This window comes from Notolepis coatsorum (assembly GCF_963971535.1).
Source record: "Notolepis coatsorum genome assembly, chromosome: 3".
NCBI lineage: Eukaryota > Metazoa > Chordata > Actinopteri > Aulopiformes > Paralepididae > Notolepis > Notolepis coatsorum.
In genome coordinates, this window is record NC_140167.1 from 118,696,250 (window position 1) to 118,721,801 (window position 25,552).

Below are 25,552 nucleotides of genomic sequence, written 5' to 3' on the forward strand. Positions count from 1 at the left end.
TTGAATGTGCTAATAGCATGAACTAAATGGTACAATGGTAATACATCTCTTTTTCTTTTATCATAACTCGTTGATTACAATCTCTTACAAGAGTGACCTGGCCATGGACAGCAAAAACAAACTACATTCAGACAGCTCATGTTGTATTTAGACGCACAGTTTCAAGGAAAGAATGTTTGAATTAATTTAGAATGAATCTTGTAGTTCAAACTAATCTTCGCAGGCTATTCCATGCAGATTGAGTGGTAATGTGACCATTAGTTAACTAATGTTCCTGCGAGATTTGGAAGATGAGTAGCCAGGAAGTTGACCTAAAACGGCTTTGCAGATAAAAACATACCAATGGCTAAGCTCATGTATTTACCAAGGCCAGTTCACTTTGGAGTACAGTGAGTGAGCTCTACAATTTGTAATGAAACTTATAGCTCCATGGTACAAGCATATGAAGACAATGGGCAGATGCATTCATGTATAGCAAATCTCAGTCAAGAACGTTGCTTCTGTATGTAATTGGGAGAGATGGTCATCAATTAAAAATAATTTGTATGAGCACTACTTCAAGTTGCTCACCAGTAGTAACAATCCACTGATTTGACTATCTATTCTAGACCAGGCAGGAGTCAGCAACCTTTTTGACATGGAGTGCCTGTTTGAAATATAGTTGTAACTAGTGTGCCTCAACAATATTCCATGCATCGTAATTTTTTTCCTCATAATCAGGTCTTTTTAATGATAATTTTTACATTATTACATCATTAGTTATTAACTATTATGATGGTTGTATCAACCCTAAATCTGAGTTGGGGCGGGGGTGCAATGCAGACAAACCGTTTTGCTTTACTGAGCTCCGTTATCTGGGGGCTGTAGTTGGTCACTTTAAGCTGCACACCGGAGCATCTTTTAATCCAGCTGTTTGCTGTTCTCTGATATTTTCTGACATTTCGTTGATGCGTCGCTCGACACTTCAAGCTGACATGGGGATATCTTTTATCCTTAATTTGATTGTATCTTTGTTTGGCAAGCCTTCAAACAAAACATCTGAGCTACAGAGAAAAGCCTCCTTGATATACTTGACTTACAAAAAAGAACCTGGGAGGATTTCAACAAGATGAATGCGACAACAGTGCAAAATATTTCACTATAATATTTCAAAGTAACTACATTTTTTATTTTTTTTAATGCCCCCTGTGCCAATGAAAATGTCCCTGCCTGCCTGCCTATGCAGGCACGCGTGCCTAGGGTTGCCTACCCCTCATCTAGACAATAAAATTGGTCAGCAATAGGTACATATTTAAAATGCTTACTAAAAGAGCAGTCCGTATAAGCTTAGACGCATAAAATATTCACAAGTACAGAACATAATGCATAGTATATTTTAATGTTAGTTTTTAAATACATTTCAGTTCTGAAACAATCCAGTGGACATCTCGGCAACTACCTGTTTTGAGTATGCCAGCATGAAATCATAGGTACTGCTATATTACCTTGCTGTTTCCTGGCTGCACATGTAATGCTACTTTGCTAGCTTATATCTAGCATGACATCCATACACATCAAGGTCAATTTGAGAGGAAAAACACTAACTGGGAACTTTTTCTGGAAAGATTTTTTTTCATCTCGATATAGCCTTCAGGTGCATGACTCAACTCTACAAACAAAAAAACTAAAGGGCGTCACTCAATTTTGACATCCCTCGGGGTTAGAAGGGCCGTCCTGTGACTAGTCGGTCTTCATCTTCTCCTCCTCCTCTTCGGCAGACTGGTAGTGCCGGTACTCTGGCTTGAGCTCCCAGGAGCTCCTGTGGGCTCCCTTGGTGTTGTAGACCCCGAGCTCTCTCATGATGTCCTTCAAGTAAGTCTTAACGGGATGGACGAAGAGGACATGTATGAGATATACACAAGAGTACAGGGGCGTCATTTTGGTATGGCAAGGTATGGCACTCGCCATACCTTGGCAAATAAAAGATTTAAAATAATATATATATATTTTTTTATTACAATTTCTTTATGTTGATTTAGAATTCGAATGTCAACATTATGAACGAAGCTTCGAACTATTCGGTACAGCCCTAGCATGTTTTGATATGGTTAATTATCTCAGTTTTACTAAGTGACTTTTACTATGCCACACAAAAAGGAAAATGGACAGACGTTTTTTAATCAAAGGGCAGCAGAGACAAGTAATACAGGGACACAGGTAAGGTCTTACAATGGCTTAGTGATTATAACAGTGCAGTTCAGCATTCAGTAACCCATACTTTTTGTGAATGTGTTTTTGATACTACATTCTGTTGAACACACACCTCAAAACCGTACCTAAGAAAATTGGCTCAATTGCAAGAAAAATAATAGACAGTTATGATATTACATTTTGCATAATTTGTATGCAAAATATTGTGGTTCCCTGCTTTAGTCTGTTGACACATTTCTATGAAAAAAAAATGCTTGTGTAGTCCTGTGTCATACCTAAATGTCATATAAGTGAATTGTATAGAAACAACTCACAAAGTGACTATTGCGCAACGGATTTGACCAAAAAAATCCCCCCTTCACCCCCCACCCTCCCTAATTGCCATACCTTGGCTTTTACTGAAATGACGCCACTGCAAGAGTACAAAGATTACACTTGACTCTTAAATCTACAAGAATTGTCACTGTCTGATAAATTGTGATACCATAGTATAGTTACAGTAAATAGAAAATAAGACCACTCACAATTGACCTATCAAGCCATGCACCTTCTTGTTCCTCCAATCAATGTGATCAAGAAAGGAGGGTGGGGCTTGAGATGGGTCAATTAGATCTTGATGATCTTGGGTGCTGAATCCTCAATATAGTAAATCATAAAGAAGAGACCAGGACAGCGCTCCAATTTGCCACACAGACGTTTGGGACAAGATGCCCTTCACAGTGTGTTCTGGCAATCTCGATTCCGCAGAAGGATTGCCAGAATACACGATGAAGGGCATCTTACCCAAAAAGTCCATGTGACGTGAACGTGCATGCTTACTGAGTCTTTTGCCAAAAGAGATTAAGTTGTCTAAATATCAAGGAATGTGGTATAGAATGGCCAGGATATCAGGATGTAGAATTGCTTTAAGACATTAGAAGTCACCCACCGATATTACCTTTAAAGGTGCTATGCATTATAAATGTCATTTTTCAGTCTCTAGCATTGTATTATAGTAATAGGAGTTCGTATCAATGTGTTTTTGGGCCTAAATACTATATTGGCGAATTCCTCAGCTACAGCCCATCCCCTCTTTGCCTCTAGTAAATCAGGTCATGTTGATTTGACGACCTGGTGCACGTCACAGGGCGCTGTTTATAGCGCACAGTGATGTGATTGGCTCTGTGGTTTTAGTAATGCCCGCCTCCATTCTTGCTACCTGCAGGGTGGAAGGTTTGTCCAGAAGATCACTAATCAGCTGAAGCCTGATGCGGTTCCCTCGGTCTTCGACAGACAGACCGGCGTTAGCTCTCGGGACTCGGGAGCGATCGCTAGCTACTTAGCACCAGCCGGGGCCGGCGTTAGCAACCGGGAGTGTCGTTGAGCATTCAGCCTGCTGGCTACACAGCGTGTCGGTGTGCTAATAGCCTCTGCAAGCTAACGGTAGCTGGCTACACAGCTTGTCGGTGTGCTGGAGCCTCTGCAAGCTAACGTTAGCTGGCTACACAGCTTGTCGGTGTGCTGGAGCCTCTGCAAGCTAACGGTAGCTGGCTCCAGGCTATTAGCACATCGACAAGCTGCTGGAGCTCCCGACGCTCGGCTGGTTGAAGTGGATCTAGGTAGCCAGCAGGCTGAATGCTCCGCGACGCTCCCGGTTGCTATCATGTGCAGGTCCTCTTCTCAGACCTGTGTGGCAAAGCACTGCACACGCATCATGCAAGCTACACATCGCTGCATGTTGATCAATGGTGGCCCACTCGGTGCATCACAGTGGGCTACTATTGTGCTAACAACAACCGCGGTGTCCGGCTTGTCGGCCGGCATGAGTGCTCGATTTGGGGTGGTTCTCTCCTCCTTGTGTGCCCCCGTTCTCGCGGGTGTCCTGCCGGGGAGCTTGTGGACGCGACAACAGCGGCGGCCGTAGCGTTAGTTAGCTCATAGCTATTGTGTACCACTAGCGTTACGGCGGGCTCGAGCACCCTACGGCTGCCGCCGTTGTTGCGTCCATGGGCTCCCCGGCAGGGTACCCGTGGGGACGGGGGTGTACAGAGAGGAGAGAACCATTTTGTGTCGGGCGTGCATGCCGGCCAGCGAGCCGGACGTCGGGATATGTTGTTAGCACAATAGCTACCAAGCTAAGCTATGTTAGCTTCTAACGGTGTATACACAATATACAACGACACAATGATTTACATTATTACAAATATGGTAACGTGGTTGTGGCTTTTACAAATAGTGGTAACATATATATAGATAGACAGTACTGCTATATCTCTATATTTATGACATACCATATTTGTATTGCTACAGTACTGCTCAGTACTGCTATGATGGAGACCAGAGAAAGACTTTCGTCTTGTTTACATCAGGGTCCCCCAATTTCAATTCATGGTAACATATTATATATATATAGATAGACAGTACTGCTACATCTCTATATTTATGACATACCATATTTGTATGTAACCTGAAACCTAATCTCTGACGGGGAGATGGGCGGAGCTATTTGGTGGGTGGCTGTCACTCAAAGCATTCTGCCAGAATGGGTGGAGCCAAGCCAATAATAGCCTGCTTTCATGAGGCTGAAAAATGCTGGTTTTGAGTACAAGATTAGAAATATAAAACAATGATTATTTTTGGAATAAAAATGACAGATGTGTTACATAGACTCACAGGAAGTGTGTAAAGTTGCCCAAATAGTGCTAGGAATAGCAGTGCATAACCCCTTTAAGGAATGGATGGAATTAATGTTTCGGACAGCATCATATGAAAGGGTGACGTATAGTTGTGTAACGGAGGTCCGTGAGTATATCCACAGTCACGGTAAAACAAGTGTGTTGAGAAGTGACTGTGGCAGTAAGCGGGCTGCGAGTTAAACTCACTTCCCCATAACAGGGTTAATAGACAGATAGATACGGTACCCAGAAGTGAATTCACCTCTTAGTGCAGCGGTATATGTCGTCGCCCGAGGAGCGGGAGACCAGAGTTCGACTCTCCCTCGGGCATCAGCATTTAATACACAACGCAGATACAATCTGTCACAGTTGCAGGGAGAGAGGATATTTTTGCTGAGGTGTGGGATCACTTTTCTAACTGAAAGGCCTGATGACTAATTAAAGCTCTGTTTCTGTAATATAGATGATTACTGTGAGAATTAGGCTCTGATCTGACCTGTGTTTTATTTGTATTATAAATAAAATAAAAAAGATGTTATGTCCGTTTTTGTTATGTTTGTGGTTTATTCATTTGCTGTCATATCACGAATGCTATTACTCATATCGGTAAGTGTGGTAGTGGTAATGGGGAGATGTGGCATGGACTTTTGTTTGTCTATATGGTGGGGTGGGGGGGGGGGAAGCAAATCTGTAAATTGTCTGATGGCATGTGCCGTAAAATAACTGAAATAAATAATGTAAGATTTGTGCAAAAACATCAATAAAAAAACAAAAAAAAACAGTCAAATTGGAGTGCCGTCCTGGTCTCCATAGTTACAGTAAACAAATGAGACCATTGCCACATCAATTGGTAGCCTAATTCTCATTAGGTCACATTTCCCATAAACCCTGTTTCATGTTGTAAGGGAGATGTTGCCATTTGTTACGGCTTCCTGCATGGGATTTATTTGTAAGAAGTCACAAGTAGTGAACAGCCCATGTTAATCATTAACATGGAGTTATTTTCCTTGATTAAGCGAGTTTTGTTTGGAAAGGCTTCCTTTGTGGTGTAATGCTGCTCCTGCATGCTGTGGATCTGGCCCGGTGGCACTCAATATACCAGTAACTAGAGGCCCGGTGGCACTCAATATACCAGTAACTAGAGGATCTGGCCAGGTGGCACTCAATATACCAGTAACTAGAGGCCCGGTGGCACTCAATATACCAGTAACTAGAGGCCCGGTGGCACTCAATATACCAGTAACTAGAGGCCCGTTGGCACTCAATATACCAGTAACTAGAGGATCTGGCCAGGTGGCACTCAATATACCAGTAACTAGAGGATCTGGCCAGGTGGCACTCAATATACCAGTAACTAGAGGATCTGGCCAGGTGGCACTCAATATACCAGTAACTAGAGGATCTGGCCCGTTGGCACTCAATATACCAGTAACTAGAGGATCTGGCCAGGTGGCACTCAATATACCAGTAACTAGAGGATCTGGCCCGTTGGCACTCAATATACCAGTAACTAGAGGATCTGGCCCGTTGGCACTCAATATACCAGTAACTAGAGGATCTGGCCCGTTGGCACTCAATATACCAGTAACTAGAGGATCTGGCCCGTTGGCACTCAATATACCAGTAACTAGAGGATCTGGCCCGTTGGCACTCAATATACCAGTAACTAGAGGCCCGTTGGCACTCAATATACCAGTAACTAGAGGATCTGGCCTGTTGGCACTCAATATACCAGTAACTAGAGGCCCGTTGGCACTCAATATACCAGTAACTAGAGGCCCGTTGGCACTCAATATACCAGTAACTAGAGGCCCGTTGGCACTCAATATACCAGTAACTAGAGGATCTGGCCCGTTGGCACTCAATATACCAGTAACTAGAGGATCTGGCCAGGTGGCACTCAATATACCAGTAACTAGAGGATCTGGCCCGTTGGCACTCAATATACCAGTAACTAGAGGATCTGGCCAGGTGGCACTCAATATACCAGTAACTAGAGGATCTGGCCAGGTGGCACTCAATATACCAGTAACTAGAGGATCTGGCCAGGTGGCACTCAATATACCAGTAACTAGAGGATCTGGCCAGGTGGCACTCAATATACCAGTAACTAGAGGATCTGGCCCGTTGGCACTCAATATACCAGTAACTAGAGGATCTGGCCAGGTGGCACTCAATATACCAGTAACTAGAGGATCTGGCCCGTTGGCACTCAATATACCAGTAACTAGAGGATCTGGCCAGGTGGCACTCAATATACCAGTAACTAGAGGATCTGGCCTGTTGGCACTCAATATACCAGTAACTAGAGGCCCGTTGGCACTCAATATACCAGTAACTAGAGGATCTGGCCAGGTGGCACTCTTATTCCGTACAGCATGGTACACTGGTCTAATACACTATAAATATCCACTTCCATACATCATGGTACACTGGTCTAATACACTATAAATATCCACTTCCATACATCATGGTACACTGGTCTAATACACTATAAATATCCACTTCCGTACAGCATGGTACACTGGTCTGTAATGTATACTGTACACAGTATATATATACCCATCCTGGGCTCTGCCTCGCCACCCTGCGCCATTTTAGCAGATCTGTGCCTCCCGCCAACAGCAGAAAGGAAGGCCAACTATATAGCAGTCTATTGGACAGGGCTGTGCATGGTGCATCTATCCGAGTAGTGTAGTTGAAGGTGTACACGGGTACAGGTAGGGTGACCAGGTGTCCCCCTTTTGGTTGTACTGTCCCACCATTTGACCAAATGTCCCGCGTCCCTCATATTGAGAGGATGTCCCTCTTTTCGAAGCCAAAAAAAAACATGCGTCTAAATTCCCTCCCTACAGACAGTAAACGTAGCAACCCGCCTCTTGTCCACACACATTGCTCTGATTGGTTATAGTACTTTAGCGCGCTGCTTGCCTGCTTGTGACGTGACTGAGTCGTGACGCTACCTCATATCGCAGATCTGATTGGTTATAGTAATTTAGCGCACTGCTCTGCTCGTGAGAGTTGAACTTGTGACGCTACCTCATATCGCAAATCTGATTGGTCAAAAAAAACACAACAACATTACAAGCGAACTAGTTCAAGATGGAAAGCAGTAAAAAGAAACGGACCTGCAGTTACAACCAAGACTGGCAAACGACACATGACTGGGTGAGGCAGATGGCAGGCAATCCGCAGCAGGCTTTCTGTGTTTTGTGTCATAGTTCGTTTTCAATTGCGCATGGAGGAGAATACGACTTGAAGCGCCACAGTGGACGTGAGTCTCACTTGAAAGTGGTTCACCAAAAAGAAACATCCAGATCTATGGATACGTTTCTTTTTAAACCAAACAATGATAGCCAGACGGACAAGGTCACTGCAGCTGAGATAACAAGTGTCTATCACACAGTACAACACTCCCATTCATACAGGTCAGCCGACTGTGGTATGAAACTAGCTCCTGTCATTTTGCCAGACTCAGTTATTCTAATAAAAAAATTTACATTATCTATCTGTCCCACTTTGTCCCACTTTGTCCCACCAAAATCTTACTGTTGTCCCACTTTGTCCCACCAAAATCTTACTGTTGTCCCACTTTTGGACTTTTTGCATCTGGTCACCCTAGGTACAGGTAGTTACACACAATCCACCCAACCACCACCCAAACTCCAAATAATCTATAGTAGAATGTGGGGTTACAGTAAACTATGCACTCCTGTTCAACCGACACTACTGGTCCTACTCTCACATGACCAACAGGTGTCTCTGTTGGGTTAGAATTCAAACTAAACAACCCCCGAACAAAGTACCTGGCGGTTCACAACCAGTGGTGACGTTTGAGCAATCAGGTTAGTTCTCGTTGTTTGAGAGTTAGCCAAGCACTTTGGGGGGAGAGTAATGATGCGGAGTGGAGCGCGTTGTGGCGTTTAACTCCTACTCTCTCAGCCCCCGGTTATGCAATCAGATGCAATCGGGAGGGAGCGGAGGACCTCGAGGTCTCGTCAGCACCTACACACTGCTGCTTCTCTGCATGCTGGAATTCATCCACGGCACTGTATTGATCCATCCGGTGATCCGGTGCGTGTGCGCGTGCACAATGAGCCAAAACATGTGTTTGAGAATAAGCATATGAGTCACACAGTGGGCGATTTGGTCAAATTTAACAAAGGTGGATAGGTAAAGGTAGGCAGGTTAAAAAAAAAAAAAAAAAAAAAATGTATATACCCCCCCCCCCCCCCCCCCCACCCTGACTGTGTGTGAGTGTGTACTTGTTTAACTATACTTGTGAGAACACTATTGACAAACCGCTTTTATTGGGCAAAAACGCTGATTATTGTGTTAAAGATCCAGTAGGCTACAGTGATCCAGTGACAAATTGCTTCTTGTGGAATGTTAAGGTCATGAGTATAATTCTTTCAGTGTCAGTCAGATCAGATGCATTATTTTATTTGATCAGTTTTAGAGCACAGCCAACTCTCGGTATGTTGAGGGGGCGCGTTCTACTGTTCATTGAATAATTTATTAACAAAGGGTATAGTATGTTGATGTAACATTGCCGAAAATGTTAGAACTTGTTGTGAAAATGACGAAAGCTCTTTGATGTATATCCCCCTGCATATGAACAAAATCATTACATTTTTTGTATCCAATCTGCTTCCTCGAAGATATTATACAATAAGCAATTTATGAATGAATTAAAACATCATTGTACTGGATCTTTAATGTCAGGGTAAGGGGCTAGGGAATTAATGTAAGTCCATACACAACATTAAATAAAAGCCTGTGTGTGTGTGTGTGTGTGTGTGTGTGTGTGTGTGTGTGTGTGTGTGTGTGTGTGTGTGTCCCTCGCACCACTGGTTGCTTGGTGATGTCTACCAGGTCCTTGATGTTATAGTACTGGTGCTTCTCGAAGGCAGAGAAGAGCATGTCAACGACCACCTGACGTTCCGCACGCACCATCCTCCCCTCAGTCTTCTTTTTCTTCTCATATTCTAGCTGAAAACACACATAAATATAATGGTTTACAGAATGCTTAGTAACCATTTTGTCTTCCAACATGGGAGGACAAATGTGCATTATATGTGCAAGGCAACTGTTGCTATGTGTTGATATGAGAAATATATCAACAAAAATGTTCTCATTAGGCTACTGGATCTTGTAAACAAGTCAGTAATATTGTGCTTTTCCAGTGTGTGACCTACTCTACCACAGCACAGAAATGAGGTGAAATTAGCTTTTCTTTCAAAAGTGGTTACCCGTGGTTACAGGCAGCCATGCAGGAACAAAGAGTACTACACAAACATTCCATGCAAGGCTTCTATTCTTTATCACGTCATTTATACAAAAGTACCAAAAAGGGGAGCTCCCGTAGCTCACCGCATATCTCGGCGCTATTTCTGCGTCGGGGAAAACCGCGCTCGTCACGGATCTGGGGTACACGAGTTCGATTCCCGGGCCCGCCGTATTTTCTCAGAGTGTCTTCCCCTGCTCTACATCCCATTTCAACCTGTTTCTGTCGGTCATGCTTGACCAGAAAAGCGATAAACGCTAAAAAAAAAAAGGAAAAAAAAAAAAAAGGTACCAAAAATATTTTTCCAACAAAGATGATAAAATAAACTTTAAAAGTTTGTTTGCACCAAGTATTGGGCTACTGACGTCCACCGCACTTTCAGGCTTTTCTCGCTTGTTAACTCATTGGTGGCCAATAACAAGTAAACTCGTTATTGCCCGCCAACACTTGAGCACCAATAACGAGTAAACTCGTTTTTGGATCCTTTGATCTTTTTCTTTTGATCCCCGTTCTAAACGATCATCCGGATAACTAGCCGCCCCTGGCTCATTTGCCTACATTGGAATTGCAATGACGATCGAATCTCACCAGGTGGCAGTATCGCCTACCTTTTGAACTCTGATAGAAAGGGATCAGTATAGACAATGAATGAACTGGACTATCAAGACTCGCTCTGAGGGGGAGGAGCTCTTGCAAAGCAATCGCTAGCAGATCTGCTTGCCTCAAAACCTATAGTTTCCCGTAAACACGTGTAATTACATATAAGCGAGTAATCGTGATCGCCGATGGGATCATTGGAATTATTCTTTTTGGAGTAACTCCTGGCTAAGGTAAGGAGCCCCTATGTCTATTTTACCGAACCTGAAACATGTTTCTGTAACGATCACAGTGTCTTACTTTACCGGACCAAAACCAATGGTATATATGATTTGAGAGTATATGGGGTGTCAGGGGATCAACCAGAACGATTTGGGCTTATTGCATATAACGCGTTTTATCTTGCAATCTATGGAAAAAGACTGGATTACTTTGGAAATTGGAGATGTTTAGCGTGTAATAAACTACAGTGTGTAGAAACAAACTATTTTTTACATGTTGGACTAGAAATAGTGTGTCAAATGAGCCATACTATTGTCTCCATAGCTATAATATAGAATATACAATAGCTCCGCAAAGATCGTGAAATATTGTGAAAATGGTCAAGAAAAGCTGGCGCTAGTCAGTGCAAATGGGGAAAGGGGCATGGCCGTCAATGAGTTAATATTGTTTATAAAAAAAAAAATTATTATTATTTTCAGTTTTATATAAACAAGAGCAAACACACACACAAATAAGAGGAAAAGGTAGAGACAAAACAACAACGTTGTCTGCCAGTGTGACTTAACTCAAAGCGATACACAATGTGTTATATAGCCAGGTGTTAAAGAGTACGGCTAAAACATATACAGTATACAGGGATGAGTCTCTGTGCAGAATACAATTATTTGTCCTTCAGATAGTCAATGAATGGACTCCATATATCTGAAAACCTATTGTGCTCTTTAGATCTGTAGAAGCGGATCCTCTCCATCTGTATGATTATGATCATTGCGTTGAGCCATTTCTGGAAGCACAGGGGTGTAGGTGATTTCCAATCGGTTAGAATAATTTTCTTGGTTTGATTGATTGATTGATTGAAAACCTTTTTATTTTTTTTAGGTTTATCTTTTTTTATTGGAAGAATTAGTACATATTTATAAATTTCAGTTATCCAAATTATACAACTTCCATTTCCTTCCCCATTCCTATCCCCTAATCCCACCCATCCCACCCAGTGAGGGCGACGACAAACATACATGTAAAAATAATAAAAAAAAAAAAAAAAAATAAAGAAAGAAATTTAAATAATTAAACATAAGTACAGATGTGGCAGACAAAGCTACGCAAAAAGAAATGAAGAAAAATTCAAAGAAAACAAAAAGAGAAAAAAAAAATTATATTATAGCACCTGAGGAAGCGACAGCGAAACGGCTGTGCAAACAATAAATAAGCAAAAACGAGTCCTGTGGAGTGTGCGGTCCCTTCTTTCCCTTGAAGGTTTTCTCCTTTTAGTTTATTTATCTCTCTTGCGCTGACCTGCACCTCCAGTCGTGGTCCAACCAGATGTGCACGAGTCTTATCTAGTTTAATATATATATATATATATATATATATATATATATATATATATATATATATATATATATATATATATATATATATATATAATAGGAAAGACCGTAATAATAATATATAATATAAGTGATACTCTCCATTTTAGTAACGTGATTTCCAGATGGTAAAACAAATAAAATGGAAAGTAAATGTAACACCCTTAGCAGACCACCACAATGCCATCTCCCCAGCCATACGTGGGCTAGCAGTGTCAGGAAGGTAGATAGGGGGAGGAGGGGGGTCATGGGGTCCCAAGTTTGGAAGGAGTCATATGGGTTTTGAAATGAGATAGGAAGGGCTGCCATGTTTTGTGGAAGGTATCTGTGTGGCCTTGTGTTGTAAATCTGATTTTCTCTATATGTATAAGAGACATGACATCCCTCATCCAGTGTAAGTGTGAAGGGGGAGTGGCTGCCTTCCAGTTGAATAGGATGAGGCGTCTGGCAATGAGTGAGGCAAAGGCCATGGCATTGGATTGCCCAATAGATATTGCAGCGTTCTCCGGTGTCAGACCAAATAGTGCAATAAGAGGGCATGGGTCAATATTCATAAAAAATATGTCTGAATAAGATTTAAAAATGGAAGTCCAGAAAGGGGCCAGTACTGGACAATGCCAAAACATATGAATAAGTGAGCCAGGGGCTTGGTGGCACCGGTCTTATCTTCGCCAGTCTAGTCTTTGACCAATATAGACGGTGGAGGAGCTTGAACTGTATCAGTGAATGGCGGGCACATATTGAAGAAGAGTGTATTCGGGCAAGAGCGTTTTCCCATTCTTTGTCTGTAAATTGATGATTTAGATCGGACTCCCAGTTTTGTCTTATAGCCAATACTGAGGAGGGTAGGGATAGGGATATGATGTTATATAGTTTAGATATTGAGCCTTTGATTACAATCTTCACCTCCAAGATGCGATCGATCACGGTTTTTGGAGGTGTATGGGGGAACTGGGCAAATTTGCTCTTAACAAAATCACGTATATGTAGATATCTGAAAAAATTTGTTTTTGGTAAGTTAAACTTTAGGGACAGTTGTGTGAAAGACATAAATGAACTGTCTTGGTACAAATCATAAATGTTCAGAATGCCATTCTTAAACCAGTTGCTGAAGGTTTCATCCACCATAGAGGGAGGGAAAAGGAAGTTTTTGTGGACAGGTGACATGGCGTGGAGACCAAAGTGTTTTCTGAACTGGGACCAGATCCGGAGGGAGTGTTGTACTAAGAGGTTGTTGGTGTACTGGGCGGTTGTGACTGGGAGCGAAGAGCAAACTAAGGATTGCAAAGATGTTCTAGAACAAGATGCCCTTTCCATGTCCACCCATGCCGGTACCCACTGACAGAGTCCGTAATGGGAATGACTCCAATAGAGAATGCTGTGAATATTTGCAGCCCAATAGTAGACCAAGAAATTGGGTAGTGCGAAGCCTCCCTGCGATTTAGGCTTCTGGAGGGCCATTTTATTTATTTCGGACTGGGCGTTTATTCCAAATAAAATCTGATATTGCCTTGTCGAGGGCTTTGAAAAATGACTTTGGAATGAAGGTTGGAATATTTTGAAATAAGTACAGAAATTTCGGTAATGTGTTCATTTTCACAGTGTTCACTCTGCCAACAAGTGATAAAGGAAGTGATGACCATCTGATAAAATCCTGCTTGGTGCGCTCCAGTAGAGGGGTGAAGTTGGACGCTATGAGATTAGAATGTTTATGTGTTATCGTTATGCCAAGGTAACGGAAGCTGCTTGGGGAAAGCTTGAAGGGGAACCTAGATGGGGGGATATTTCTAGCTAAGGAGTTTATGGGGAAAAGTTCACTCTTGTTTAAGTTTAATTTATAGCCAGAAAATACACCAAACTCTCACCAAAATATCCGCGATATACAGCAGGACATCGTCTGCATATAGCGAGATTCTTTGTTCCTGTCCATTTCTAATGATGCCTTGGACATGGCGGTCCATGCGAAAGGTAATAGCTAGTGGCTCGATCGCTAGCGCAAATAGTAGCAAATAGTAGGGAGAGAGGGCAACCCTGTCTTGTACCGCGTTGTAGGGGGAAATATTCCGAAGTCACATCATTTGTTCGAACTGATGCCACTGGAGAGGAGTATAAAAGTTTGACCCAGGACACAAATTTCTCGCCGAAACCGAATTTCTGCAGAGTATAGAATAAGTAGTCCCATTCAACCCGGTCAAAAGCCTTCTCTGCGTCTAGCGCAACAACGACCTCTGCAACGGGAGACTCAGTGGAAGAGTAAATTATATTCATAAGGCGCCGCAGGTTGAAAAAAGCCATTCTATCCTTCACAAAACCAGACTGATCTGGATGGATAATACTTGGTATAACAGATTCCAGTCGTCGAGCGAGTACCTTTGCCAAGATCTTTGCTTCATTGTTGAGGAGAGAAATAGGACGATATGAGCCAGTGTCTTTCGGGTCCTTATCTTTTTTTAAGAGCAGGGATATTGAGGCTTGGTAGAGAGTCGGAGGAAGCGAGCAGGATTGAAATGATTCCTCAAACATTGAAGCCATAATGGGACATAACTGGGTGGAATATTTTTTTAAGAATTCCACTGGGAACCCTGTCTGGGCCTGGGCTTTTCCCACTCTGCATCATAGTTAAAGCCTGTTGAATTTCATCAGCGCTAATGGGCTCTTCCAAAAGCGCCATTGAATCATTGTCTAGGACTGGTATATCCAAATCTGTGAAAAAACTATTCATGAGAGAGGGGTCTTTAGGGGAATCAGAGGTATATAGTGAAGAATAAAATGTTTTGAATTGACAATTTATTTCCAATGGGTCCGTATAGATCTCTCCAGTGGCAGAGTTAATTTGCGTGATCAAGTTCTGAGCGGTGCAGTGTTTTAGCTGTAGTGCCAGCACTTTACTAGGTTTGTCACCAAATTCAAAAAAGGACTGGCGTGATTTGAGTAGAAGCTGTTCAGCATGACTGGTGGAGAGGAGGTTAAATTCCGTCTGTAGAGTCACTCTTTCATTATAAAGTGAAGGTGTCGGAGAGACTGAATATGAATAATCCAATTTAAGAATTTGGTCTGAAAGTTCAGCGCGTCTGCTGTTGTGCAGTTTATTACGTCGAGCACAGTTAAAAATAATTTCTCCACGGAGAAAAGATTTAAGAGCTTCCCAAATGATGGACATAGACCTGCCAGGGGTAGAATTGACCTCAATAAAAAATTTGATCTTAGTGGACAGGAACGACAAGAATGAGTCCTCAGATAGCAATAGTGGATTATGTCTCCACGGCCTGAATGATGGACATTTGTCCGGGAAGGCTAGCTCTAAGATTATTGCTGCATGGTCTGAAATAACAATGCTATCGTAAGAGCAGGAACGCACTTGAGATAGAAATGTGTTGTCGATAAACAAATATGTATGATGAACTGGTGAAAAGAAAGAGTACTGTTTGGCGGTGGGGTGAAGGAAGCGCCAGACATCTGAAATACCGTATTGCTTCAGGAAGGACACTATGGCTCTAGCAGTCTGAGATTGTGGAGCTGGATTAGATGATGATCGATCTAAGGCTGGGTTAAGAGCACAATTAAAGTCACCTCCCATAATCAGTTGATTAGAGTTCAGGTCGGGGAGTGAAGAGATAAGTTTATTGATGAAATGCGTGTCACCAAAATTGGGAGCATATACGTTGACTAGGACTACCTTTGTGGAATAGAGAGTTCCTGAAACTATAATGAATCTGCCATTAGGGTCAGAGATCACATCAGATGGAGTAAAGGGTGTGTTTTTGTTAATCAGAATGGCTGTTCCTCTGGCTTTTCTCTGAAAACCAGAGTGGAACACTTGACCTACCCAAGCTCTGTGTATTCGACGGTGATCTACTCGCCGGAGGTAAGTTTCTTGCAGAAAAGCGATGCCAACCCCAAGCTGCTGTAAGTGAGTAAGGATCCTAGTACGTTTCAAGGGGTTATTTACACCCTTCACATTCCAACTAATTATGTTAGTATTGCCCCCTGACCCCTTATTAGGATTAAACACTGGCATAAGAAAGTGAACAAATATTCATGACATTTGAGATGGCAGAGTGGTGGTCCAGGGTGCTTATAATTAAAGATGAGAAAAAGTCATAAGAATAGAAACAAAAAACAATAATCAAAAATAGACAAAAATATTCACTGTGAATATTAGCAATGAAAAACAAACAAACATAGAACGCCCTCTCACGTCCCCGTGGGGCGTGACTACTCACAGCCATAGTAACACTGACTGTGCCTAGCATTACAGCTAACCTTGTGCACCCTGTGCTCTAAAACTTTATTAACAGATTGCAGAATGGGTACAATACAGTACGGCTCAATACAAACAATTGTTAAGAGGATGCAGACCAGAAAAATACTTTCGTCTTGTTTACATCAGGGTCCCCCATTTTCAATTCATTTTTTTTGTATCTACTTTTTCTCCCCATTTTCAATTTTTCTCCCGTCCCCAATTTCGTATTGTCCAATTCTACCCTCCCCTGTCTCGAACGCTGTTAGGCCATGCCTCCCACAAGCCGGCTGCAATGTGGACAAAGCCTTGCATCACGTGTCCCCTCCGGTACTGGAGGAGGCAGCTGTCGCATCTTTTCACCTGCACAGCGAGATCTCTCAGCGGCGAGGGTCTGCGTGGGAGGGACACGCCGCTTCCTGATTCTACTGCGCAGGCGCACCAACCGACCTGTAGGAGACGCTGTCCACAACGTCCAATCCCCACCCCCTAATACTGCCAATTGTATTAGTATGAACGACCAGCCAAGCTGGTAGCAACGCTGAGAGCTGCGCCACCTAGCCGCCCCCATTTTCAATTCATCAAGACATTTATGACATACATGACATACAGATATACAGTACTATTTCATCACGACATTTGTGACATACAAGACATATACACAATATACTGTTTAACTCTTTCACTGCCAACAACGTGTATATACGTTATTGGGCGCAAGCGGTTAACACTTTGAGTGCCACGCAATTCGGTTATAATTACCCTTAGAATGCCAGCCTTCTAGTCGTTTCCATGGTCCTTGCACTATGTTTGCGAAGCTGTGTGTGTGTTCTGTATTATAGCTGTAGAGACACGGTGTGGCTCATTTTGACAAACATGACTTGTAGTCCAACATGGGAATAATATTTTGTTTCCACACGCTGTAGTTTGTAGTTTATTACACGCTAAACATCGCGCATTTCCAAGATTAGTATTTTTTTCATATATCGCGAGATAAAACGTGTTATGTGCAATAAGCCCAAACCGTTCTGGCTGATCCACTGAAACCCAGAATACTCCCAAATCAAAAGGTATATGACATGTATATATATACCATCACAAAATCATCAAGGGGGGGGGGGTCGTTTTAACTCAAAACTCTGATCGTGTTTGCCGACCATGTTTTTCATCCGGTGAAACACAGGACTGTGATAGTTAGAAAAACACGTTTCAGATTCGGTAAAATAGACATAGAATGTACCTTACCATAGCCGGAAGGTATTCCAATAAGAATAATTCCAAGTGATCGCATCGCCATCGCGATTACCAGTGTATATGTCTATACACGTTTCGATGGTCAAATACGCTTATGCAACGGAATTCCGGGGCGAAAGTGGCTCGGGAGGTAGAGCAGTCGTCTGGCAATCCAGAGGTTCCCGGTTTGATTCCCACTCCTCCCGGGCAACTTGTCGAAGGGTCCTTGAGCAAGACACTTAAGCCCTAATTGCTCCCGATGAGCAGGTTGGCACCTTGCATGGTTGCCTCTGCCGTCGGTGTGCGAATGTGTGAGTGAATGGGTAAAATGTGAAGAACAAATTGTAAAGCGCTTTGGATAAAAGCGCTATATAAATGCAGCCATTTACCATTTTTATTTACCATTCTGAGGCGAGCACTGTGCATTTCTGTCCCAGCAGAAGGAGGGGCCACTAACCTAGGAGAAAATGAAAGTGAAGCTGACCATCAACCCCCAAGCCATTGCAGTTCAGACACGGACGATACCGCCACCTGGTGATAGTCGATCAGAATGCAGTTCTAATGTGTGGGGACGTGCCTAAATGATGCAGATTGCTGCCGGCAGGTCTGTAGAGCGGGGATCAAAGTAAAAAGATCAAACGATCCAAAAACGTATTATCTCGTTTTTGGCACTGAACGGTTGGCGCCCAAAAACGTAATATGTTGTCTTTAGCACTGAATGTGTTAAGGGCCATTCACGTATATGTCACGGACCCGTATGTTGACGTTAAAAGGCATACTGGGACACCAAGGGTGCAGTACCGGCCATATCCTGCTAGTAGGCAGTATCGAGAGTGCAGTAAACCCTGTTTCAGACCGGGTGTTACGTTTAAACCGCTCCAGGTGCAGTTTTCTAGTACAGGGAAGCCTAGGGCTTCACTCGATCGCATTGAATCATTTTCGGGACAATCGATGGATATGTTGTGCTGGATTATGTCGTGGACCAGATGGACATCAGATGGACCAGATGGTGATCAAACAATTGGAATATTCTTTTTGGAATACCCCTGACCACAGGTAAGGGCTATCTGACGTCAATTTCAGCTTGATCCAACAATGTTTTCATACCGATCAGTGTTAATTTTGGCAGCTATTTTCATTTTAGTTTTAGTCTTAGTCATGTGTCAAATGCTCCTTTTTCGTTTTATCATATTTAGTCATCTTCATTTATTTTTCGTTTAGTCAGTTTTAGTAAACGACAGGTCTGAGCATTTTAGTCTTCGTTTAGTCTCGATTTAGTCTTAAAAAATGTGTAATTTAAAATTTAAAAATTTAATTTTTAAAAAATGTAAAAAAAAATTTTGTTTAGTCTCGCCACTCAGTTACAGCCGCACTACCAAACGGTTAACCCTTTCACTGCGACAATACACAGAAGGTTAACCCTTTACTATCACACTACCAATGGTAACCATATGAGGTGTGGTCAGGAATACAAAAAAAAATTCACGCTCGGCTTCATCAATCTGTGCGAGACACAGGCTTATTCAATTTAAGATTGTACATCGGCTACATATATCCAAACTCAAACTGTCAAATTTTCCCTGAGGTTAGTCCTACTTGTAACAGATGCAAACAAGCCCCGGCCGGTCTGTATCACACATTTTGGTTATGTACTAGCCTAGCAGACTTCTGGTCGTCCAAATTTAAGCTCTACTCAGACCTGGCAGGTCGGGTACTGGAACCATGTAATTTCCTGTTATTTTTTTGGTGTTCTTTCCGAGGATTTACATCTACCAAAAGCACAACTGAACTGTATCGCTTATTCCTCCCTTCTAGCAAGACGTCTCATTCTTATGAACTGGAAAAACGAACATCCTCCCTCATTTGGCAGGTGGATTTGTGATGTAATGTATCATCTAAAAGTTGAAAAGATAAAATATACATTGCGGGGATCAAGTGGAAAATTGTATGTGGTGTGGCAACCCTTTATCTCTTATGTGGAACGGTTGACTACGTCTCTCACCTCCTGAAACAAGGACACTGTATAGGAACGACTCTGTAACATGAAGTGCTCTGAGAACTTTTTATTTTATCTTTTTATTTTTATTCTATTATTATTATTATTATTATTATTATTATTATTATTATTATTATTATTATTATTATTATTATTATTATTATTATTATTATTATTATTATTATTATTATTATTATTATTATTATTATTATTATTATTATTATTATTATTATTATTATTATTATTATTATTATTATTATTATTTTGTTTTAGTTTTTTATATATATATCTTTTGGTGTTTTGTTCCGTTTTCTTTCTGTTTTGTTTATATGTGTATGTATGTCACGTCCGTAGTGTCTACTGTAATGTCTAAAAAACTAATAAAAATATCAAATATAAAAATATATATACGTGTTAAAGAGCCCTCTGCAACTTTACATCTGTCACATAATGGAGAAAGAGATGGATACATTATGTGTAGTTTGGTCTTTGTCTATGGATGACTTTAAATTGAATCAGTTTGTACCTAGCATTGATCGAGCAAGTTTGGATTCTAGTCAAACCTTCATTCCAAGTGTTCTCAGACACATCGAGATTCAGCTCAGTGGACCAGGCATCTCTCAGATGGTTAGTGGACATAGAGCTCAGTCAGGGTTCCCACGCTTGCCGTGAATTTTTTTTCCATGCTACCTCCTGATTTTCCAGGTACCATATTAAGTGATGATCTATAGGCCCCTGAAGCTTTCCGCCCCCATCCGCGCCCCCCTCCACTCACACACACACAACCCCCTAGGCCTAGGACACCTGACTACTTACTTGATTTAAAAGATGTCCCAGTCAAGTCTACATTGTAAATGCTTAGAGATTATGTCTTATTGATAATATCAATGCATGAAATAATGCAACAAGCTGTAGATGAACAACAATTTATTGAACTGGAACTTTGAAACACATGAGCACTGGGATTGATATGTTCTCTCTTCCTCTCCTCTCCTATCTCATCCTGTCCTCTTCTCTCCACACCTCCCCTCGTGTCCGCTCCCGTCTTCTCTTCCTACTCTTCTCAACTCCTCTCCACTATTCTCCCTTTTCCTCTGTCATCCTCTACTCTCTTATCCTCTTCTTTTCCTCCTCTTTCATCTTTGCCCCTCTTCTCTTCCTCCTCCCTCTTTCCTTTATTATTAGTCTTATTAGATTATGAGTCTTACATAGAAGGGGTAGTATGCCTACTCTTACTCTGTAAAATCTTTTGTAAATCAAACTAATGAACATAAAAGGGAAAACATAAGGCTGGTTCCCCTGTGGTTCCTCAGTACAGCAACCCCACTAGTAAGCTTAGCTTAACAGTACAGATGTATAGAATCAGTCTAGGCATGATCAATGATTTTTTTTGTCTCACCCCAAATGTTCCTATTTAGTAGTATAATCTTTTTTAAGAAAAAAAAACAAAATCACAAAATGGCTAAAAGTAGATATAAGAATGAATGTTACAGGGGAGCTCCCGTAGCTCACCGCATATCTTGGCGCTATTTCTGCGTCGGAGAAAACCGTGCTCGTCACGGATCTGGGGGACACGAGTTCGATTCCCGGACCCGCCGTCATTTCTCAGAATGTCTTCCCCTGCTCTACATCCCATTTCAACCTGTTTCTGTCGGTCATGCTTGACCAGAAAAGCGATAAACGCTAAAAAATAAAAGTTTTTAAAAAAAAGAATGAATGTTACAAAATGTATCAAGACTAGACTATTCATGTCAACTAGTATAGAAGTAATGTCACAGCCTAATGTGAAAATGTATTGGTAGTTAGCTAGCAATGCAAGCTAGCCAAACACTAGCTAGTAGCTAGTTAGTTAGCAAACTGAATGTTGGCTAGCAAGATTGCACTCCATGTGCTTGCATCATTAACACACATTGGATGCCACGGACGCTTTTTATCATTAGTTCATGCCGACCTTTGAGTGCCCCCGACGCTATATAGTGTCTATTTGCCGTTTTTTATTTATTTATTGGCGGTTTGAATTCATATTTCATCAATCGAGCCTTGGGTTAGTGCTGCAAGAGTCTCTCTGAGCTCAATTGGGAAGATACCCGCCCCCTATCGTCTCTCCCTGTGTAACTGCACCCCATTACTTTAGACCAGTGGTTCTCAAACTGTGGTACGCGTACCACTAGTGGTACTTGGTGGTACTGCTGGGTGGTACTTGAAAACATTTACATTTGACTATTTTTTAAACATAACTCAAATTAGACACACAGGCATTAAGGGTGTGTTCACATCTGAAAGTCCGGACTTTCCGTGGATAGTCCGGACTTTCTGGTGGACCAAATGTGAAAATGATACATTGTTTGCTTTTGGTCTGCGTTCACACTACCTGTTTGGTGCGGATCTAATTTGTAAACAAAGGACATGCTGTCGCCAAGTCGTTCATCTATTGGACTAGCACTCAAACGTAAACAGTTGCCGCCAGCGTATTGACACACCTCGCCCACACGCCGACTGTTTAGATTTAATTTGTCTAGCTGTCACTCTCATGCCTGGTTGCTATGCTTGTTGCTATGCCTGTCACAAGTGACGTATTAACATTTGCGGGTTTAGCGCGCGAGGGAAAGAGCCTTCACCTCGTCGTTACCCCACGTTGATCCTCGACTCATTGCTGTCTTTTTTTATTTTTATTTTTTGCCGCTGTGAGATACAGACAAGGCTGCTAATGTGAGGATGAAGTTATTAGGTGGAGTTGCGCCTGCGCGCTCTTTGGGGAAGAGTTGGGTCGCGACTCGCGCGACTGCTCATTCATCTAGAGAGACAGAGAGGAAGAGAGAGACTGTCCGCGCGCGGCGCCAGTCTAGAGAGACAGAGAGAGAGAGAGAAAGAGCGAGAGAGAGAGGCAGAGAGAGAGAGAGAGAGAGAGAGAGAGAGAGAGAGAGAGAGAGAGAGAGAGAGAGAGAGAGAGAGAGAGAGAGAGAGAGAGAGAGAGAGAGGCAGAGAGAGAGAGAGAGAGAGAGAGAGAGAGAGAGAGAGAGAGAGAGAGAGAGAGAGAGAGGAAGAGAGAGACTGTCCGCGCGCCTGTCATTCATTTGAGTTGGGTTGCAACGTGCGTGCAAGCTGTCACTTGGCGCTGTCAAATTGGGTCGCGCGACCGCCGCCACTAGGCACCTGTCACTCATTTGCTCTAGATTAGATACTATAAAGTTCGTTTTGCGTTCACACCAACAGCAAACGAACCATGGTCCACTTTGAAACGAACCGAGTCCCAACTTTTCAAGAGGACCATGGTTCGGTTGTTTGGTCCTCATTATAGTTCGGTTTGCGTTCATACCTGTACAAACCAAACGGACTATCGATCTAAAGGGACCATGGTCCACTTAAAGGGACCATGGTCCACTTAAAGTGGACCAAACAGGGTAGGTGTGAACGCGCCCTAACAGTAAACATCCAGTAAATTTTTTTTTTGCAGTCAGGCCACTGAACTTAGAAGCAGGCCAGGCCAGTGTTTCTGGTTGCGGTGGCGCGATAGTTAGATAACCTAAGTGGGGAACAACCAGGAGATCACTGTGACAGAGAGTAATGCAGTCTAAACAGTCATAAATCTTTAATTCAACTTCAGCCCTGATCATAACCATTTATTTTTAGATTTTTTGTAATGTCAGATAAAAAATCTGACATTACAAAAAATCCATCAAAATCTGTGTTGCTGCTAATCATTGACACATGCCTAGCCTGTAACAATCCCCCCCAGAAAAATGTACTTTGCATTTGATATATTGAAAATATTTTACTTTTTGTGTTTTTTTTAACAATAATTTGTGATGCCATCACACAAACTGGCATTTAAAGGGTAAACATTAAAAAATGTATTGAATATGTGTTTTCTTTTCTTTTTTACAATAATTTGTGATGCCCATCACAAACGCTGGCATTTAAAGGGTAAAAATTCTAAAATTCCTGCACCAGAATGCAGGAAATTAAGTTTTTGTAACAAAATAATTGTGTACGTGAGTGTGTGAGTGAGAGAGAGAATGATGGACAATTGCTTGCTGTGTGAGAGAGAGAGAGAGAGAGAGAGAGAGAGAGAGAGAGAGAGAGAGAGAGAGAGAGAGAGAGAGAGAGAGAGAGAGAGAGAGAGAGAGAGAGAGAGAGAGAGAGAGAGAGAGAGAGAGAGAGAGAGAGAGAGAGAGAGAGAGAGAGAGAGAGAGAGAGAGAGAGAGAGAGAGAGAGAGAGAGAGAGAGAGAGAGAGAGAGAGAGAGAGAGAGAGAGACAGACAGACAGACAGACAGACAGACAGACAGACAGACAGACAGACAGACAGACAGACAGACAGACAGACAGACAGACAGACAGACAGACAGACAGACAGACAGACAGACAGACAGACAGACAGACAGACAGACAGACAGACAGACAGACAGACAGACAGACAGACAGACAGACAGACAGACAGACAGACAGACAGACAGACAGACAGACAGACAGACAGACAGACAGACAGACAGACAGACAGACAGACAGACAGACAGACAGACAGACAGACAGACAGACAGACAGACAGACAGACAGACAGACAGACAGACAGACAGACAGACAGACAGACAGACAGACAGACAGACAGACAGACAGACAGACAGACAGACAGACAGACAGACAGACAGACAGACAGACAGACAGACAGACAGACAGACAGACAGACAGACAGACAGACAGACAGACAGACAGACAGACAGACAGACAGACAGACAGACAGACAGACAGACAGACAGACAGACAGACAGACAGACAGACAGACAGACAGACAGACAGACAGACAGACAGACAGACAGACAGACAGACAGACAGACAGACAGACAGACAGACAGACAGACAGACAGACAGACAGACAGACAGACAGACAGACAGACAGACAGACAGACAGACAGACAGACAGACAGACAGACAGACAGACAGACAGACAGACAGACAGACAGACAGACAGACAGACAGACAGACAGACAGACAGACAGACAGACAGACAGACAGACAGACAGACAGACAGACAGACAGACAGACAGACAAAAATGCCCCTTGCATTGTATGAGTTGTGTGGAAGCGTTTGCTAGTTCTAGTGCTATCCCTTTGTACATTGTGGCTGTGTCTGACAAAAGTTAACAATACATAATGGTATTAGGAATACATTTGCCTCCTGCGTGAACTGCACATGGCTGAATTTTAACGCCGGTCATATGGTGGTACTTGGAGAGCCAGCTACGTTCTCAGGTGGTACTTGGTGTAAAAAGTTTGAGAACCACTGCACTAGGCATACGAATTACACTTATTACGCCGCCATCACACACACACACACACACACACACACACACACACACACACACACACACACACACACACACACACACACACACACACACACACACACACACACACACACACACACACACACACACACACACACACACACACACACACACACACACACACACACACACACACACCTTTTTGTGTACCTCTCTTTGAGGCAGATAAACCGCCTAAACCCTTGACCTGGACTCTGCATCTCTTATTATTAATAATTATTTGTATTAATTAACAATTAATAATTAAAACACCCACCAAACAAACGACCAAATACATAGGCCTAGATTTCACACGACATTGAGCGTTTTCATTGACAGTGTCACCCGGTTACATTTATTGAGTGGATGAGCAATAAGAATAAATTACATGTTTACTACGAATAGAAACAGTAAGTCTTCCACCAGTTAAACTTGGCGGGT

General features: G+C 42.4%; 1 protein-coding gene across 1 annotated transcript in view; it reads right to left on the reverse strand.

Moving 5' to 3' along the window:
* Positions 1–1,411: 1,411 nt before the first annotated feature.
* LOC311225970 (general transcription factor IIF subunit 2-like) overlaps positions 1,412–25,552 on the reverse strand; it is a gene marked incomplete at its 5' end in the record, with an annotated part of 267,601 nt that continues 243,460 nt past the window's right edge. Inside the window, 2 exons of the mRNA XM_084311356.1 lie at positions 1,412–1,857; positions 9,693–9,836. Coding sequence (XP_084167482.1) covers positions 1,720–1,857; positions 9,693–9,836 — 282 coding nt within the window. The 3' untranslated portion in view covers positions 1,412–1,719. The remainder of the gene's footprint in view (positions 1,858–9,692; positions 9,837–25,552) is intronic.